The sequence below is a fragment of the Hippoglossus hippoglossus genome, chromosome 20 (assembly GCF_009819705.1).
Source record: "Hippoglossus hippoglossus isolate fHipHip1 chromosome 20, fHipHip1.pri, whole genome shotgun sequence".
Taxonomy (NCBI): Eukaryota; Metazoa; Chordata; class Actinopteri; order Pleuronectiformes; family Pleuronectidae; genus Hippoglossus; species Hippoglossus hippoglossus.
The window spans coordinates 9,068,919-9,089,167 of NC_047170.1; the positions used below are offsets into that span (position 1 = coordinate 9,068,919).

At 42.5% G+C, this 20,249-nt stretch overlaps 1 protein-coding gene across 10 annotated transcripts in view; it reads left to right on the forward strand.

Moving 5' to 3' along the window:
- LOC117754232 (trichohyalin-like) overlaps positions 1-20,249 on the forward strand; it is a 130,535-nt gene that overhangs the window by 39,535 nt on the left and 70,751 nt on the right. For 8 of the 10 annotated variants that reach the window (XR_004612369.1, XM_034573055.1, XM_034573057.1 and 5 more), the window contains 9 exons: positions 3,689-3,808; positions 7,792-7,959; positions 10,267-10,446; positions 14,639-14,722; positions 15,613-15,780; positions 15,964-16,047; positions 16,837-17,004; positions 19,134-19,364; positions 19,518-19,748. Coding sequence is in view for 9 of the 10 variants with exons in the window: in XM_034573055.1 (XP_034428946.1) it covers positions 3,689-3,808; positions 7,792-7,959; positions 10,267-10,446; positions 14,639-14,722; positions 15,613-15,780; positions 15,964-16,047; positions 16,837-17,004; positions 19,134-19,364; positions 19,518-19,748 (1,434 nt within the window). In the remaining variant the exon portion in view is untranslated. The remainder of the gene's footprint in view (positions 1-3,688; positions 3,809-7,791; positions 7,960-10,266; positions 10,447-14,638; positions 14,723-15,612; positions 15,781-15,963; positions 16,048-16,836; positions 17,005-19,133; positions 19,365-19,517; positions 19,749-20,249) is intronic. The other 2 variants (XM_034573053.1, XM_034573054.1) reach the window with 2 other exon arrangements.

Consider the following 20,249-nt stretch of genomic DNA (forward strand, 5'->3'; position numbering starts at 1 on the left):
CTCAGAAATCAAAGTTAAATGGGTCATCTATCATGAGAATATGTGACTGGGACGCTTGTCTCTGCCATTCCCACTGTGTGCGTGTGTGTGTGTGCATGTGTGTGTGTGTGCGCATATGTGTGTACGTGTGCATGTGTGCAAATATGCACCCAAGTGCAAGGTGTGTGGTGCTAGGGCAGCATGTGTGTGCTTCTGCAGCGGTGTGCACCCTCTTGTGTGTGTGTGTGTGCGTGCGTGCATGTGTGTATGTGGCAGCCACTTGTCTTTGCCTGTGCTATGATTAATGGTTTACATTGGGCTGTTCAGCCATGCATGTTTCTTGGTTTATCGTTTTATGCTGTCTCCAATTAAAGCTCCATAACTTGAGTGATGGCTTCACGCCATTGTCCATCAACAGAGGCCATCAATGGCCTCATGCATTCAGGATATGGAAGCCACACACTAACTAATATCCTCTTGTGTCAGAGCCATTGGGCCATTTGTGTGTGTGTGTGTGTGTGTGTGTGTGTGTGTGTGTGTGTGTGTGTGTGTGTGTGTGTGTGTGTGTGTGTGTGTGTGTGTGTGTGTGTGTGTGTGTGTGTGTGTGTGTGTGTGTGTGAGAATATGCAGTTGTAAACAGTAACCCTTCAAAGTAAATCTAGTTTTATTTCTTATCATAAAACAAATGAGAATTGTCTGAAGGGAAATAATAACACTTTGTTTTCCTTTTTTTTCACCAAATCAATATCAATCGTCAAGTAATCAATCGATTAATCATCCTTATCAAGTGAAATCTCATCTTAAAGGCATTTTCTATTTCCTCCTTCATTTCTCCATTGTAAGGAAGGCGAACGTCTTACAGGAATAAGGACATATTGTTTTGCGGTGCGTCTTTTTGCCACCTCGTGTGTGTGAAGGTCCACTGTGCCAGGAAAGTGGTAGGAAAATACATACATTTGGACGTGGGAGCTCACTCATGCGTGCAACACACGACCATGCACGCGCTGCGCAATATCATTTCACGCAATATTATTTCTCATATAGCAGTAATGACATTAGGCCGATATGTTGATTATACTGTCGGCAAACAGCAGCCAGCTGATTGGGTTAGCATATTACCTTATATCACATTTCCTCATTCATCCCTGTATTTTTTTTTATTGCCCTCATTTTTCCAAATCACTTCCCACTTCCCCAGTTTCCTGGGCAAGGTTCCAGGCTATGCAAGCAGGTGACGTGGAGTAATATGATGATAGGAAGACACAACAATGCAAGGGGAGAAAAAGCAGAGAGCAGCTGTTGTTGTTACATGTCTGGATACAAGACAAAGCTCAGTGGAAGGATAGCAAAGTGTCAACCAGCATGCAAATGTAGGGATAAATAAATATTTGATTGCGCTGACAAAAACACAAATGAGCGCACATAGGTCACGTGTGTGATTGTTCCTGCTCAGCATGTGTTTTTCCATAAATTTATTTAACAGGTGTGCAGACTGGTGAAGAAGAGAAAAAAAACCAGGGTGTGATTTAGTGGAGATCAAGAGGGAGGGAGTGGGGGAGGCAGGAGGGAGAGAGGTATTTCAGAGTGGGCCTCTCAGATTGTTAGAGGGAATGAGATTTCATTTGTAGCCGGGACATTGAGTGATGACACCCGCGGTGCGCGTCTGTCTGCGTGTTTGTTTCCACACGTGTGCACATGTTAATGTTAATATAGATACACCAATCAGCCACGGCATTAAAACCACCTGCCTAATATAGTGTCGGTCCCCACCCGCGCTGCCAAAACAGCTCTGACCCGTCGAGGACTCCACAAGACAAGTGAAGGTGTCCTGTGGTAACAGGCGCCAACACGATGACGTCAGATCCTTTTAGTTACAGTTACTAGCTACTACTTTGAAAGGAAACTGAATTTTACTGCAATTACTGCATAAAATGAGGTGTAGTTACCACGGAAAGTAACTATTGAGTCACTTTTATATATTTACTTCTTTTGTTTTATTAATGCACATATATTATCTTAGTTTTGCTGAGCCTCTTTCACACTCAGGGACAAAACCGCCAAATTTTAAATATCACATAACCATTACTGCTACAATACAGAAATTATGAAAATAATTTTTTTGATAGCCCTATTTGTTGTAGCCTTTAAATGAGACACTAATACAGTTTTGAGACTAGAGGATGAAGTTTATGGTAGCCTAATGTTACATTATGTATTTTAAAGCCAACTCTCTTTTCACCAGTCATTTAAATTGGCCAATGGAGTGATATTGAAGGTATGTCTCAGACTGTTCAATGGGACTTTTCACAGCATTCACAGTATTAATTATTACAGCCAAAGCTGTAATTGAAAGGATGATCCGATGTCATGCGCTGCAGAAACTTTGCATACCCAGACGTCCTCGCCTCACATTCTGCACTGTCTGCAATACTGATATTGATATCAGTCGTCAAGGATCAGCAGGTAGTGATTGAACATTGAGTGATACGCGTTTCACAGCAACGGTAATGTATCTGAATGACAGAGAACTAAAAGGGATATATGTATTCAGAAATGACAATGACGTGAAGTGCTCATGCTGGCGTAAGATGTTCTGAAGCAGAGATATGCTAACATTAGCCGTTAATGGGATAGAAATATGGCGCAAGCAGTAATATAATATGATGAATCTGAATTATAAGACAAAGCAATTATCTAACATATCACAACAGCCATTTCCAAATCACGAGAGAACAAACCGCTACAGCAGCACACGTTCACCTCTCTGCCCCGTTTCCCTGGCCCACATGTAAATAATCACACTAATTCTTCATTATTAACACACCAGACAACAGCAGTCGATATTTATGCTTTGGTGAAGCGCAGACTTTTGGTGTTGGTGTGCTCTGGCTCCTGAACACAGAAACATGAGCATGTCTAATTGTCGTGATAGGAGATTTCACTGCAAATTACTAATGGTGTTATTGGATATTTATACCACGTGCAGGTAATGATTTAGCCATGCATCGTGTACAGTAGGACACACAGGCAGTAAATGGAAATACGATAACAATAACAATAACTCACATCAGCCATGCCTAATATATAGGCTGCTATACCATGTCATGGCTATATGACACTTGGAGAAAAATGAACTGCGGTTATCTGGAAATTAAAAAAAGGGGGTGGGGGGGCTGGTTTAATATTCAGTAGTAGCCGAATGGGCTGGGGGGGGAAGGGAAAGAAGGGGTGGGGGCGATGAAGATGGAGGAAATTAATCAGTGGTATCAGCTCCATGGGAGTTTAGCTAACCACCGACCTCAGCACTTTGGTCAGCTTATGAAGGAGCAGCCATAACAAACCAAACCCACCGAATCACCACGCACATACACTCCAACATACAACACACACACACACACACACACACACACGGGGTAACACATCAGAATAACAAGCCCATCACCTTCAGATAAGCTCTGTGTCATCAGAAGTCCCTCTCTGCAATGTTTATGTGTTTGTTTGTTAGTGTGCACGTGCATGTCCTACCATATTTGTATACAGTATCTGCAGCTGTGTTTCAAAAGGATATGTTTTTGCCAAAGTATTGTTATTTTCTCATTTTAATGCGGATTATTCCCGGCAACATTGCTCAGAAGCCGGCTGAAAATGCAGCCACTTGAACCATAGTCTATGACGATGAATGAATGAACTGCTTCTGACTGTGTTCCAGGCCGAGGCCAACATGGAGTCTTTGAGGAGCGAGCTCAGTGCCTCGTTCGAGAGAAGACTGGTGGAGAGAGAGGCGCGGGTCAACCAGCTAACCCAAGAGCTGGATGGTGTGAAACAGAAGGTGAGATCACAAGTGTAACACATGAAAAAACACATATTACACATTTTATAACGAATGTTTCCTGGTGTTCAGAACAGCTCAGTTACCTCTGTCAAGGAGGTTGTGTTTTTTTGTCCGTGTTTGTTTGTCTTTAGTTGGCAGGATTATGCAGAAACTGCAGGATGAATTATCATTGGTGGAAGGAAGCTGTATGGGTCAGGAAAGAACCCAGGCAATTTTGATATGCTCTGGCTGGATGTTGGCTGTTAGTTCATGTAACCGGGCTATTGAAGGACATCAACCAGTTTTCCCTTCCACTTATTTTACATCCTTTCAACTCTACAGAGAGCTCACCAGTGGCGTTAGAGCTTATTGAGCTGTACTTCTGACTCAAAGGCGCAAACACACGCGCACGCACACGCACACCAGCACACACAACTTGATCTGCATATCATTATGCTTTTGATCGAATGCCAAGGTTTCGCGGAGAAAGACATCAGAGTCAAATGGAGCGAACATGTACACAACACCTGTGGATTTGTGTGTGTGTGTGTGTGTGTGTGTGTGTGTGTGTGTGTGTGTGTGTGTGTGTGTGTGTGTGTGTGTGTGTGTACCCGCGAGAGAGGCAGCTGTGAAATCTGCACCTGTTTAATTGAATTAGCCTGGTTAATGTATTCACGCCGGCTGCCAAAAAAAGCGTTGGCATTAACGAGCTCGTTAGACCAATTAGTTAATTAATTGTCTGTATAGCAGCAGCTTCCCAAAGAGCTGCGTCTTCATTATCTGATGGCTGCCGCCTGTTGGATCGCTGAATGAGAGCTGATAATGCATTGCCGTCACACTATGCTCTCGTGAGTGTGTGTCTCCTCAAATGTCACACGTTTCTGCATATACAGTGTATCATATTTGTAAATTTTGGATTCTGCACAGACACAGGTACCCGTATGAACGCCTGTGTATATGTATTTGTCGGCCTGTGCGGTGCACGCTCAGAATACGGTTGCCAATATCAGTGTGCATATTGCAGCGAAAGGTTATGTGGGGGCTGTCACTCCCATAGGTAAAGACAGCAGTCCTCCTAGCCACTTTCTAATCTCTCTTTTATTAGAAGTTAATATCTCGCCTGCTCTTTCTCACTCCACACTCCCACCTGCGTAGAAATGGCCCCGCTCCATCTTTTTAATTCAATTATATTAGCCATACTCTCTCTGTGTGCCCATAACTCTGCAACTCTCTCTCTCTCTCACACGCCCTCTCTCTTTTTTCTCTCTCCTCTCTGTCTCTTCCCCTCCTCACATCTCCTTTCTTTGTCCTCAAATGTTCCACTTCTATTCGTAATCCGAGATGGAGGACAGACTTTGGCCAATCAAGGATTTGTGCAAGCCGCTCTCTCTTTCTCCTCCGTCTCCGTGGCAAGAACATATGATGGCTAGGAGGAGAGGAGAAAAGAGGAGAGATGAGAGAAGGAATAGAAGGAGGAGGCAGAAGCGAGCAGGAGTTGAGAGGAGGACCCCAGGGGCGAAACTTTGATTGCCAAAGTAATGAGACTTGATCAGATTGAGGTTTCTCTCTCAATAGGGGCTTTACTAATATGAAAGTCCAAGGCTTAAGCACTCATTTGAAATAAAATCGCAAATCTGATATTCTTTCTTCCGGACTTCCAGCTAAGGTCCTACGCTCCCCTGCTGGAGAATTAAGACTTCACACAGACCACATGGGAACTTTTAATCATCTCTGATGGTGGCAGATTTGAAAAGCAGGAAAATCTGTTACGTATTAATTACGTAACAATATTATTGAGTTCTCTAAGTCCGTGCCATGAAGACCTTGGGCTGTCGGGGAGATTTTTGACAGACATTGTGATCTGTAACTAGCTGCCGGGTGGATATGACTGACTTGGAATCATAGAGATGTCATTATTGTACCGGATTTATTACAAATCAGAAATGGCACTCAGTCGAGCGCATACCTCCACCAAGGCCCAATGGTCCCCTTAAATACAGTCAATCTGCAATTTAATGGGCACTTCCATGATCCACACCGCATCATTCCATCAAGTTCTGTGGTAATCTGTCAAATAGTGTTTGCATAAACCTGCTAATAAAAGACAGACAGGCAGATGAAACCATTATACCTTCGAGGAGGTAATGGTTAATTCAATTCACTTTAACTTAAACTTGTCATCACCTTGTCACATCTCTCTTTTGTTCTGTGGGTATTTTACACCATGGTGGGATTCAATCTGCCTACGTGTCATCAATTGATTGAGTTAATTTAACCCCCCCTTGTTGTTTTGGGGCAGGTTGGTTTTCACAGTGTGCATTTCAGATCAGAAATACATGGCAGTATACTCTAACCCGGCTTCTGCCTTAGACTTAAACATTTTTTTTAAAATGCTCAATTCTCAAGTATATGTGTAGAGATGTATAGCAATGTGTTTATGTAATATGTGGATATACTTTAGCTAATGTGTTTTGCAAAAAATATAGTTTTATATGCAGTATATAGTATTATATAGCATGAATTGTCGTAAGTAAGTACGGTTAAAAAAAACTGTAAGTTTTATTGCTTTAACTTGGTTAAAAGTTGACGGTAATAACATTTAAAATGTGCTCCTTTGCTCCATAATTGTTTTTCATCTGAAATCTCTCCTGCAATATAGATGGCTTGGCATAAAAAGATGAACATTTGCCCACTTACTCAATGCGTTGAACCCACTTGCCTGAAGCACGGAAAATTACACATTATTGTCTCAGTTTTGTAAAACTTCTTTTATTTCCCAATAGTCACACTAATATTGGTGGAATATCCAGATAAAGGAATAGTTTTAATTTACTGTTGCAATATTGGATACCCCTTCGCTGATAATTGTTACCATCCATTAGCCAAACTGTACACGACTGCAGGAAAGTCACTATATGTCGGATGATGTATTTACTGGTTGGGGTTAGGTTTCATTAGCATTAACATTTTGAGTGCACATTGTATTTCCTTATAACAGCGTGTGGTCTTTCTGTGTCTGAAAATCATCTCACCTGACAAACATGTACATGGATGTGAGCTTGCATGTACAAAAGTGTGTATGTGTGTATTGTTTTTCTGAGTATACGTTGGCTTGTATGATGACTGTCTGCTGAGCCTGGCTAATCTAACACAGGGCTCATTTAACACACTCTAATGAATTGGGGCTTTAATTTAGTAAAGGGTCCTGAACCACAGGCCCACACACACACACACACACACACACACACACACACACACACACACACACACACACACACACACACACACACACACACACACACACACACACATTTGGTCATGTTTGGGGTGAGGATCACTAATTTAATCACAAATTTATGTTTAGTTTTGTTTCAGCTTGGATACATATAGATGTAATTGTTTTTCCTGCTTAGTGCACAGATGGTGAGTTAGATTTTCAATTTTGGAGATGAATAAGTTTCAGATTTAAAGAGATTCTATTGCAAAACATGGTCAGGTCAATCCTTTGTGGAAGATTGGGACACCTGACCTTATGCCTTTCGCTAAGAATGGCTCAGATATGACAAAATGGCAAACATTTAGCTAAATGAGGAATGGTGCTTTTCCTGTCGGAGCGTGGATGTTCTGAATTTAAATGTAAAAAAAAAGCATGGTGTCTCCAAGAAACTGTGCTGTACCTGGTTGTGACAGGCACGAGGCCGACAAAACAGCCTTCTCTCTGCAGCATTTCTTGCCAGGCAGCGTCAAAAGAAAGCAGTGAGGTGTAAGAAAGGATAACAGAATTTAGCACTTCTTATAATATAACATTTTGCAGGCAAAATGGTAAATGCCAAATTATGTGCTGATGCACGGAGGGGACAATTTGGTCCGATGCATCAGTACAGCCCCAGTCAAGAGCCCTGCTGAAGGAAGGTAAATGCATCAGTGGTGTATGTTGGTTTTTTGTATGTACCGTGTATGTATATAAACAGATGGTTCTGGTGTGTGTGTGTGTGTTTTAGATGAAAGAAAGAGATGAGCGTGTGAGGCACCTGAACCAGGATGTGCTCGGTTTGCGAGCCACACAGGACTCTATGACGAGAACCTTGGCTGTGAAGGAGAAACACACACAACAGCTGGTCCACGGCAGCGTGCAGCTCCAAGAAACCGTGACCTCACTGCAGAGCAAAGTAGGTAACACGTGCACACACACACACACACACACACACACACACACACACACACACACACACACACACACACACACACACATACACACACACGGGCAGTGAGCTCTTCTTAAATAAGGAACAGAACTAGGCAACCTTCTCTATCAAATCCAGTCAGGTACATCAGGGAATTATCCTCACTTTTTACTTCCTTCACAGTTAATGATCCATCCTTCTTCCCCTCCTTCTCCGCCTTCCCTCTCTTGCCCTCTCTCCATATTTAATAACTCATCGCCACCATCTTAGCTCCGCAGAGGGTTGGCTCATTGTACAATAAAGAACCATGTTCATATGAATATCACTTAGCCAAGAGAGAGAGCCAGAGTGGAGGAGGGGTTAAATATGATTTTGTTTCTTTATTTTTTTTCCTCTATTATTTCTCTTTCGATCAGTCTTTTCTTTCTTTCTGTTTTTCTGTTTCTCTCTCATCTCTCTTGTCCGGTCTCGCCTTCACCCCAATGAGAACCAGTGGTAATGAATGGGAACATTAAAGAGTCATACACATGATGAATGGAATGGCCCTTAGGTTTCTCTCGTTGTCCTTTCCTTCTCTTCTTTAAAATTCTCTCTTTCTCTCTCTCTCCGTCACTCTCTTACTGTGTTCTTTCCCTTTCTTTTCCGCCACCTCCTCTCGCCCCTCTAGGTATTTCGTAAAGGCGAGTGGCAGTGGTGTGTTTTAGGCTTAAATTAACCCATTTACTGTGTCCTTGACCAAACCAAGTCATTCATCTGCTTCGAGTGCTTTAGCTGTGCGGGTGCTTGTCAGCCAACTAAATGAAGTGCATTCAACATAAAAGAATATTAGTTACTTGACTTAGGGAATACTCCCAACACCCTCTTATATGTTGACTCTGTGCCCTTAGTTTTGTAACACCAACTTAATTGCCTTACCTTTCCGAAATAATTGGTGTATTCAGGAGATGGCAGCGATTTTAATGAAGTCATTTAAAAAAACAGTATTTCCTCACATTACTGATATTCTAGGGCTCATTTTGCATACCTGCAGTGCCACAGGTCTTAGTAAACATTAAAAACATTTACAGGTTTCCATGATTGTGTACATAAGGTGCAGTAGTCAAGCAAAACATATAGAGTGAGAATTAAAGAAATGCTTTATTGGACAAGCAACCATGTTAATTAAAGAGGTACTGCGCAGTTAAATGTGTTTGTTGAGCTCTAAACTAAATTATTTGACTTTTTTATTATGAAATGCATTAATGCTGGTTTTAATATCACAGTTATTATCAAATTTATACAAAAGAGTTCTACATTTATGGGTTGAACGTGGCTCAAAACACCTCCGTCTTGGACCTTGCTTTGCCATTTCGGATGTCTCTGTTATTACATTTATATATGTATGTCATGATATTCATAAAGATACATAAATGTGTATGCTGTCTCTCACAGGCACTGTTGCAACAGAAATGTTAAGGGCCTCGCGCCTCCAGGGTTTCATGTAGGAACTGTACCAGCAGTTCAAATGGCTCAGGACCACAGTGCTCCTCAGGCACGGGAGCTTCAGCCCTGGCTGTTTCTGCAGCGGCTTCCTATGCCATCGCTTCAAACGGCTCGGGGGGACCGTGATCTTGGCCATCAGGAAACTCCGGAGACGAGAAGCTCTCTACTTCATACCACATTTCTGCCGCAAAAGTGTGCGTGCGGCTACTTGAGTCGTAGCTCATAGCTAGACAACCTAAATATCTTAGCTTTAGCAAAGTAACTGGTATGTCGCGTGTGTGTGTGTGTCTGTGTTTGTAGCGATATCTGGGTGTGTGGTGATGGGGGTAAGTAGGCGTTTTTTAGCCCCCCCCCCCTACCAGCACTGCCTTCTACAGGCATTTTTACAGTGTGATGTTACACTTTAAAGCATGTTGTATTTATTTATTTTTGGTCTAATTCGGAAGATAGGAACACTCTTTGTGAGCACTGCCCCACTCGAACGTTAGTGTCCTACGTCTTTATGACGAGTAGTCAAGCAGTTTTATTGGGCCTGAATCAATGCATTAACTGTAGGGTTCCCCAATCTGGCACAAAGCCTTTACGATGTTCCCTTTCACTGCTATGGAGACGGAGTGGCAGCAAACATCCCTAAATTATACTTGTATCTCCTTCTCTTGCTGGAACCCCATTCTTCTCGTGGTGTTCCTCTCCTCCTCAGCCCCCTTTGAAGCTCTCAGCCTGCCGGTCCCCTTTGGTTCACACCATAAACATGCAGATGCACCGAACTTATTCTTCATTTCTCTTCCTGTCCTCCCCATCTCTGCCCAGTTACAAACGAGCGAGTGCATGCTGAGGGACATCGGCGAGACCCTGGATCAGACCACAAGCAGCCTGAACACGGAAAGGCAGCAGAAAGAGCAGAACCGGGACCAGTTGCATCATTGCAACGAAGAGGTAGAGCGTCTTCAGCAGGAACTCGCTCATGTTCATCGCACCGCTGAAAAGAAGGTAATTGATTTGAACCTCAAGGACTTCATTCAAATTATAATCCTGAATTCTTGCCATTTTCTTGTAACAATTACACGGAGGCAAGTGCATTTGACTTCCCTGTTGTTGGCCACGCGTTGTTGACATTGACGCATTATCAGCGATTTAATTTTGCTAACAAGGTGAAGGAACGTTCTTTATACAAAGTGGACAATGTCACGGGGGAAAATGGCTGTGGTTCTACAGGATGGAGATGAAATATAATATTCACTTTAATGTAATGCATTGTCTTTTCCCACAATGGTTCTGATAAGAGGAGGTCACACAGGTGAGGGATTCATTTAAATATTCAATTTTCAAATGTAATATTCACTGTGCCACGCATTGTCTATTTCTACAATGGTGCTGATAATAAGGTTTTAGATAATGGGAAATGGGATGTTCTGATATTTAGAGCTTATTAAAAACAGACTCTTTTTTTTGACAAAGAGCAACGACCAAAAATTAGGATTACTCTGCTAAAACATGATTTTTCTTTTCCGTTACAACTGCACTAAAACTCAAATATGACATATTTGTGTGCCGCAATGACTCTCAGACCTTTGCATTGCTCAGCCCTTTTTTTAATAATGTACTAAAAACATATGTTAATGCTTCCTGGTTTGTGTTTAACCTTCAATTACTCTTGTTGGAAAGATACTTTTCAGGAGTGAATTTCAAGGGCTCGGATGTGTAGAAAAAAATAAAAAGGGAAGCAGAACACTAGGTTCAGTCCTTTTCACTGGCAAGCCCTCTTCACTAACAATAATCAGTTTCAGAATAGTGTTCGGGTTAGGGTCAGGATTTGTCTGCTATCACTGAAGCTATTGTTACAGCTGTCACCCAGTTTCTAGAATGCACTTCTAAAAAGACGACATGCTCTGCAGCTCATGTCCGCAAGTTGACTTTGGTGAAATATACTATTTTAAACAAATATTTTTTAAAGGCTATTATTGACCCTTTTGTTATTCACTATGGAGGAGTGAACAATAATTCAGTTATAATCCTGCAGGGTGAAGGCAAAGAGTGAACATTGACATTTCACTGCTTCAACACATGTCTTGTTGGAGAAGCCACTTTCAAATACTGTGCAATGCATATGAATTTATGGTATTGCACTGTGTGGTTGCGCGTTGGTGTGTAAGTGCGTGTGTGTACTTATATATCTTTAGTACATTACAGTACAGAGTGAGGACATTTTGAGAAAGACGACAAACACGACTCGTTCACAATCAGCTTTTGACACAGACACACATACAAACATGGCTTTTATCAGTACTGTCTGACAAAGCTGGGGCAGGGTGTTCTTTGGTCCACTTGGTTATTACACATAATCTTAAACACACCCGGGACCCGGGGTAAAAGAATGGGACCAGGCCCGGACCTGACTGACTTTCTAAAACGCGTATCTGAATCCAAAAGGGTCCCAGGTTGGGTCTCGGGTACCATGGTTCGGCTGGACCCATGAAGACTTCTAGTCCTTTTTTTTTGGGCCCATATTCGTCCCTGCTTTATGCACCAAACCTGCTTTTTCAGATCTATTACAAGCTCTCTGACACACACACACTCACACTCACACTCACACTGACACACTCCTCCATGCATTCACTCATCCACACTTCATGCCATTATTGTATGCTGGTAGGTGTGTGGAAAAGAAGAGAGCGTGTGTGTGTGTGTGTGTGTGTCTGCTTCCACTTGAATGTAAGTGAAACTGAGAGAACTTTGTGTTAAGTATTTTCCTCTCCAGCTCTAAATGTCCTAACATTAGCACAGCTGAACAAATACTGTCAACACTCCCTCGTTCATCTGAAATGTACTCTGCCGATTCACTCTCTCTCCCTCTCACTTAGGCTTCTTTGCTCTGGAGAATGGGGAGCCGGTTCGACTTTTCTTTAGAGAATGAGTAGTCCACTCGCTTTAAAAAGGAAAATCGCATCCGGGGAAAATACTGGGAAGCAGACGGGCATAGTGGATGAGGAATGGAAGCACTGGTCTGACTTGAGCTGACTGGACTCATGTGCTTTGGGCTTGGATTAACGCTTCTTAATTCATAAAGCTACGTGTGAAATTGTTCCTGGAAGTATTCTGTTATAGAATAAGAGCTTGTTATTCATTTTAAAATGTTGCGTGTCACAAAAGTCTGGATGTGGCTTCAGTGTGCAATGTCCTTTATTGTTAACACTGCGGCACATTGTGGCTCTAGCTCGCACAGTGGGACTTCAGTTTAGAAAAAAGTATGTCCTCATAGTTATTCTTTAAAGCGTGTTGGATAAAAGAATTCAAATTGCGTGTTATTTGAAACGGACAAAAGGGGCTGGAGGTGTGGGGGGGGGGGGGGGGTCGGGATGGAGAAAGCAAACAAGAATGAAAAGGAGAGAGAGAAGGAGCGGTACAGTGGAACTTAAGCAGAATCGAGGGAGGTTGTTGAAGCCTTCAAGGTTGGACTCGGACAAACATCGGCCCTGCTCACAATGCTTTACAACCATCAAAATGGCTTACTGATTTTTCTCTCGCTCTCCGCACTTTCTCTCTTGATCTCACTTATTGCTCATTTCTTTTTCTTGCCTTGCCACTTCTCCCTTTCATCCCCCCCCCCCCCCCCCCCCCCCCTATCACCACTCCCCACCCCCAACTGTTCAAATATTATTTCTCCCCCCTCATGTCTTCCCCGTACCCCCACCTCTCTTTTTTTTTTTTCCTCTCTCTCTCTCTCTTTATCTTGTCATTGCCTGTCAGTAGGGATTCTATCTGCACCGAGTGTTGTGTGTGCGTGTGTGCGAACACATAAGACTGAGATACACTTAAGAGCTCATTGATTTAAAAATACCTTCGATATTGGAGGTCCCCTCCTGCAGATTCGTTCAGGAGCTTATCACACACACACTCACACACACACACACGCGTAGACATGCACGTAGCGATATGCATAAACCAAAGCTCCACTCCAAAGTTTCTTCTTAAACTTTGTGATTGACCTAGTTAGCGTGTCGTTTTGACAAGTTGTCTGTTTTGACACGACATCCTCCTGTGTTTATCAACAGCCATTCTGCCTATCACAAGTTCACGTTGGGAATTCACGTGCACACACTTACTCTCTCACACACACACTCAAAGATAAATGACGCTAAGGTTTCAAAAAAAAAACCGGCAGGAAGTGAGTATTGTTCTGTTGGTAAGTTTAGAAACATGAATAAATGCTCCGGTCATTTTCTCTGTGTGCAAATAATAATGCACTCTGTTTTCATCTGATATCTATGGAATGTAAAACCCAACCTGTATTACTCCTGCCCAGGGTACCTGTACACCTCTGTTTACATTCGGGATTCAGCTGCCACATGCATGGCCGTGTATATGCAGTGTTTTTTTTTTCTTTTTTCTGTTGTTGTCCTCCTTGCTGTAGCTCAGGTTTAGTGTGCCTGCGAGCCTGGCCGCTGACAGCCGGGGGTGAGAGGTCAAAGAGCCAAGTTAACTCCATCAATCCCCCCGGACAGTTACAAACGAGCCCTCAACTCTGCTCAAAACAATCCCTGGATCATGCAGGACGGACTGGAGGTGGAGAGGGATGGAGAGAGAGAGAGAGAGAGAGAGAGAGAGAGCTTCTTTTTTTTTTTTTTTTACTCAAGTCAGCATGAAGGACTGTTGTCTATATATAAATCAAAAGTGGATACCATGTCAGCAGCAGATGTGCACAGTAAAACGTGTGCAGGGCAAATTACACTGAAGTGCACTGAAAAGGTCTCGACACTTCCCCAAACTTGAGAGAAATCTCACACACACACACACACACACACACACACATTTGTCATGGAACTGAAGTGGGTAATTAGGGAAGGTCACCAAGGGAACAGACAAACACAAGCAATTGTCAGACGTACTGTATACTCAAGAGATGTATAAACAACCGTTTCTCCGCACATAGCGTCATCCGCCCACCACCGCCGTTCACTCACACACAATTATGATGCCAAGCCTGAAAAATGTTATCTCTAATTTTGTAAACAGTGACTAAAGTTCCCGTCTCCCAAGATGCGGCTCGTGCTGCCAACAAGGCAACGAGATATGACTTAACGTCCTGTCAAAATACCATAAAAAAAAAAGAGCATTTCTGTTTTCGCAACTGAAGAAACGTTGTCCAACATTCTTATATCATAACGCCATTCATGTGTTGCAGATGCAGAAGAGGGAGATTAAGATAGGTTTGCTGGTGAAAGAGCTCACGGAGAGTAAGAAGCAGCACGCTGATTGTCAGGAGCAGGTAAAGACGGCAGCTTCACTACTCAACAATAACATTTGTAGTAGTCATTATTTATATTTATGTTAATGTTAATGTTATTGTTAAAGACAGTCATTCTGTCCCTTATCAATTAACTAGAAGGGTGCTCAGTAAAGTGCAAACCTCCCCCGAGGCCCAACAGTACCCTTATGACGCCACCTTTAAATTCACTAGATCTGGGGTTTTATTTGGATCTGCACCAAATTGCACCAGATTTTTTTCTTTAAGATCCATTAGGTATTCTCTGAAATCAAGGAATCAAGAAAAATGTCTCTGCAATGTGTAAAAAAAAAAAAAATCCACCCCCTGATCCTGATCTAAACTTTAATGGGTTCTTCCTTGGGTCATCCCCCCCGTCCTGGAAACAAATAGAGTAGATTTATCTAATCCTGCTAACTGACAAATGATCAATCGCAGACGAAAACATAACCTCCTTGGCTGAGGTAAATATTATTGCTGGAATATTTATTTTATAGTTGATAAAAAATGAAGTTCAATATAAATATATTTTATTTAGTGTGTATAATATAAACAAATGTACATTAAATAATGTTAAGTGATTCCAGAATTAATGTTTTATTACTTACTTATTGGTTCTTTTGGTGTTATGTATAGCTATTTTAAAATTGTGTACATTTTTTATTATTTATTTTTTGTCCTTAATTATAAAAAAATATTGCAATTGTAATAAATTGGTAAATCCTGTATCTTTGGCTGTTTATTTATATGGAATTACATTTGATTTCTACCCTCTTTATGCATGAGTAAATAGAATACGTTTGTCCTTCGTGAGGTTGACTTGATCAAAGCACTACAGGTGACATATAGATATATAAGTGTAGCACTGACCAAGTGGCTTGACTGTTTCCCAGTTACTCCACAGAGAGAAGGATTTGGAGAAGCTGTACCAGGAGAAGGATGAGCTGAGAGCCAAGATGGAGGAGCAGAGCAGAGAGTGTGTCCGCCTCAACCAGACCAAAGAGAGACTGGAGGCTGACTTGGCTCTGAGCCACGAGAAACTCCACGGCTCTCACCTGGAGGTCCATCTTTCTCCGTCTCCGTCTGCATGTGTTTGTGTGTCTGTTTGTGTGTAGGTCAGAGATATGCCCCCAAAGTCCTGTGTTCTTAACCAAGTCTTAAACTCAAGAAACATACTGGGCTTAAATGTCAACATGTGCAATTTAGTGGGAGTCAGTTTTAAAGTGTATTTTCTGTGTGTTTAGGTCCGAAGCAGGGATCAGTTAATTCTGCAGTTAAGAGATGAGATGAAGACGGCGGAACAAAAGTATCAAGCGACACAAGAGCAGGTGTTGTGGTTTGTTTGTGTCTGTAAAGTATTTAGATTTTTTAACTTTTCCTGTCCTCTCCCACTCGTTTCTGATTATTTGGTGTGTAATTTGAGTGTATGTTCAGGCGTTTGTGTTTGTATAAAAATGTTAAAGATTTTGCTGAACAAACAAAAGTGAAAGAAAGACCAAAACCACCTTTAATATGATCGATTTAATACCTTGTAGCTTTGTTGCGTGAGAAATAGGTTAAGGTTATCTGGAAGTTGTATTTTGGGTTTTTGTCTCAGGGCTTAAATTTCATTCTAGGTGCTACGACAAGGTTCATACACCTGTCTTACTATTTTCTTTTTCTTTTCCTTTTCATACGCTGAGGCTAGGCTGTGTGAGCGCCCTCGTGCCTTTTGTTTTTTTTTGCCAACAATGCCCTGCTTTACACCCACAGAGTTGCACACATCCACTCGAGGGAACTGCCCAAACCAGCAACAGTCTTCCACTGTTGGCTACTGAGCAGCTCCATTAGAACAGTGGGAGGTGCAGCAGCTTGCTCAAAGGCTCCTCGAAAGTTCGAACTGAGGAAAAGGGGAATCGTTACTCATTCATGTCGGCTGTACCCACATTTTCCCACCTGGTCCTGAGACCAAACCGGGAAACTCTGACTCAAGCCTGATTTGCTCACTTTTAGGCTCCTGCCGCCCCCTCGCTGTCTTTTCTGTCTGTGTGCGCTTTGTGTGCCTACTTAAAGTTGTTCCATTTCCATCTTTTTTCAGTCTTCCTCTCTCGCTTTCTCTCTTTTTTTTTCTCGCTAAGGTGGCAGAACTGGAGTGTGAGCTGAAACACTTGAACCACAAAGTCAGAGGACACCAAGAGGAGGCCTGTCAGTTAAGCAGAAAGGTCAGAGATACAGAGCGCCACAAAGACCAGAAGGAGAAAGAACAACAGCGGCTGCACAATCAGATCCGTATTAGTCAGCAACAGGTAAGAAAGAATTAACCTCCTCTACTATTCACCTTTGCTCATCTCCACCTCCCCTACCGGTGAAATCTGTTGGCGCAATCTATAGATGAGTTGGACTCTGACCTGGAATCTGTGAAACAGGCTCACAAGGCCGATGCCGAACACTGGAGCCACGTGGAGCATCGCGGCTTCACAGCCTATTGGAGCAGAACAAATCTGAGCTCAGCCAAAATGCAGAGCGGGCTGAAGGATTGAGAGTCAGAGGTCACAGAGCTCAAGGACAGTTTTAGTCAGCAGCACACAGCTGCAGAGGAAGCGAGTCTTTTGTGCGTTCACTTGTCAATCTGTTGAGCCACAATCCAGCAGTAAAAAAAAAAAAAAAAAAATCTACTGTTTTTAATCCAGTGAACAAGGGAGAAGAACCAGATGCACTTATTCATCGGAGTCCGAGTGATCACAGTCGTAAATCATATAGTCAGAGTTTTCTGCCAGGAACGACAAAGTGACCTATTTAGAACAGACAAGTATTATTTCCAGTCAATTTGCAGATATATCCTCATCTACATCATCTGGATTCCCAAACAAGACAAGATGGCCCCTTCATTTGTCAACCCCTCACATCCAATTGAACTTGATTGTAAAAACAGAGAGGGAAACAAAGGCTGAGAGGTTCAAAAGAAAAATAAATGAAGAGGAGATTGAAGTTATTATAAACTGAGTCTTGACTCGTGAATTCATGTGACAACAATGAATACTCGAATGACTGAATGGTTTGTCAGGTCATGAGGGTGAAAACAGTGTGTTTTCCATCATGTTTAATGAGGGCTGTTTGTTTCCCCAGAGCACAAACCCCCTGATTAAAAACCATGGTGTTTCCCACGATGCCTTGTTATGAGGCCTTTCATCCACCTACAGTAAGAAATGCCAAATTCAGCAGCAGGGGGTGGATACTGTACAACCAAAGGGAAATACAGAGAGGAGAAAGTAATATAAGCCAGACATGAACTCCGGATAATTTGGGGAAATTTGGGTTCGGACATTCTCCAGACTTTGCTTTTTACATATAGAAACTCAGTCCGTCAATCACGCGTTAGAAACATCCACAACACACCCACTCGCTCACAGTGAATCCTCGGGATAATCTTCTGCGGTTTTCTCACACTGGCTCACTCTGACATTATCCGGTGTTTTAAGCGTGCTGGCATGAGAAACTCCAGAAAGTCCTGACTCTGGGTAAATTCAGGAGAATATCTGTAATTCAGTGCAGGTCTGGAAGCTACGATTGAGTATTAAAGTAGCGCAAGTTGACACATGACACCTTACTTTATGTGCTTTGTGTGTTTCGTACTGACTCCTTGGGTAACCTTTGGGTGCCCCTACATCCTCTCGTCTTTCCTCCTCTCCTCCTCTCCTTTTTGCACGAGCAAGTTTTCTACTCAGTCACGCTCCCCTCTACCAAGCGTTAGTCCTCGATGGGCCCATTTAATCCCTGGTTAAACCAAGCCGCGGTGAACCACTGGAATCTAACTAGTTGGCTGTCATTAGCCGTAAACCCTCGTGTTCAGATCCAGATTACAGCGGGATTAACGTGGATGAACTCAAGATGAGTGTTGGAGTGGGTTTAACTTTCTCAACCTCTCCCCTAGAAAGGTGAGCTACGGTAGGATTCCTAGTGTAACACCGGGATTAAGCCTGGTTTCACTTCCTGGGTTCCCATTTCTTAATGACAGAGGTTACTGTAGAGCAGCACAGTGTAGTACACCATGTTAGACAAACTAGCTTACACGAGTTTGACTTTTTTCTCTCGCACATTTAGCCTTAATTACGGATCGGGTAAAGTATTTTCGTGGCATTATGATAATGTTGAGGAGGGTTGGTGCTGCAATAATTTCAGCCTTTCTTCCTTATCTGTGCATCCTACATCTTTAACATTTTCAGCATGTTCAATCGCTCCACACTTTCACATTTGGCAGCTGTTAACATTCTCAAAAGCATCTGTACATGAGGGAATTCAAATTGCTTCTTTCTTATAAAAACTATTAGTAATTTTGTCCCTCTGCCAAACCTTTAGGCTGCAGCTGTATAAATAAAGAGGAACGTTTCTTATTCCTCTCAACAAACGTAGTACATGTGATTATTTTTGCTTTCAGGTTGAAACGTCTGAAGGGAAGCTAAGGAAGCAGGAGGATGAGATGGGACTTCTTCATCAGCAGCTGAAAGGAGCCAAGGAGGAGCTCAACGGTGCCAGTTCACAAATCCAGGAGCAGAATGAAACAGTAGCGATTTTGAAACAAAAGTACGCTGCGGCAATAGAGAAGGTTCATAGGGTGCAGGGGCAGGTGGAACTTTTAGAAGAGGAACTACAGTATTCACAGCAACAGGTAGACACTGGTTCATTTCTATATTTGTGCACCGTAGTTTACAGTAGTATTTTAAAATTGTGTCCCTGCATGCTTCGTGCCATTAGCTCCAGGCTTATTCTCCACATTTTCTAAAATTCTGCCTTTCACTTCTTCACCATGCTTAATTGACAGCTAAGAGAGTCACAGTTAGAAACTCATTCTGTGAAGCGAGAGCAAGCCGAGCTGGAGCAGCGGTACCAGGAAAAGGTTAGCCAATGGGAGAGCTCGCAGGAGGCTCTTGACCAGCTGACAGATGAGCTCCAGGCCAATCAGACCCTGCTGAGGGAGAGCCAACAAAAAGGGGACCACTTCAGAAGCCTGATAGGATCCCTGCAGGAGCAAGGGGATAAACTCAAACAACAGGTCAGGACACACATTAGCATCCAGGTGTAGCTGAAAACGGCATTTTTCATTGCCCAGGTTTATTCCATGTAACATTTCCATGGCACGATTCATGAAGTTGTTTGGGAAATGATCATGTGAACATACGATGAGATGTGATCTGTCCAGTAGCCATCAGGGGCAGTCTTTCATTCCAATATACACACCTGTATTATTATCCCCGCCAAGGAGGATGTTTTTGTCTGTGTTTGTTAGTTAGCAGGATAACGCAAAAACTCCCTCGGAATTCTGTGTGTGGGGGGGGGGCATGACACGCTTTTGAAATAGAGCGTTTTGTAATTTTCAATAATAATAATTCAGGGATTTTAAAGAAAAAAAGTTGGACATGTTTGAGGGACAGATATTTATGAGTGTGTGCTATTTGGTTGCAGATCCAAATAAAAATCCAGATCTAGTCAATTTGAATGTGTTTCCATATGGAGACTGTTTGGCCTTGGTGGAGGTACGCACTCTACGGAGTGT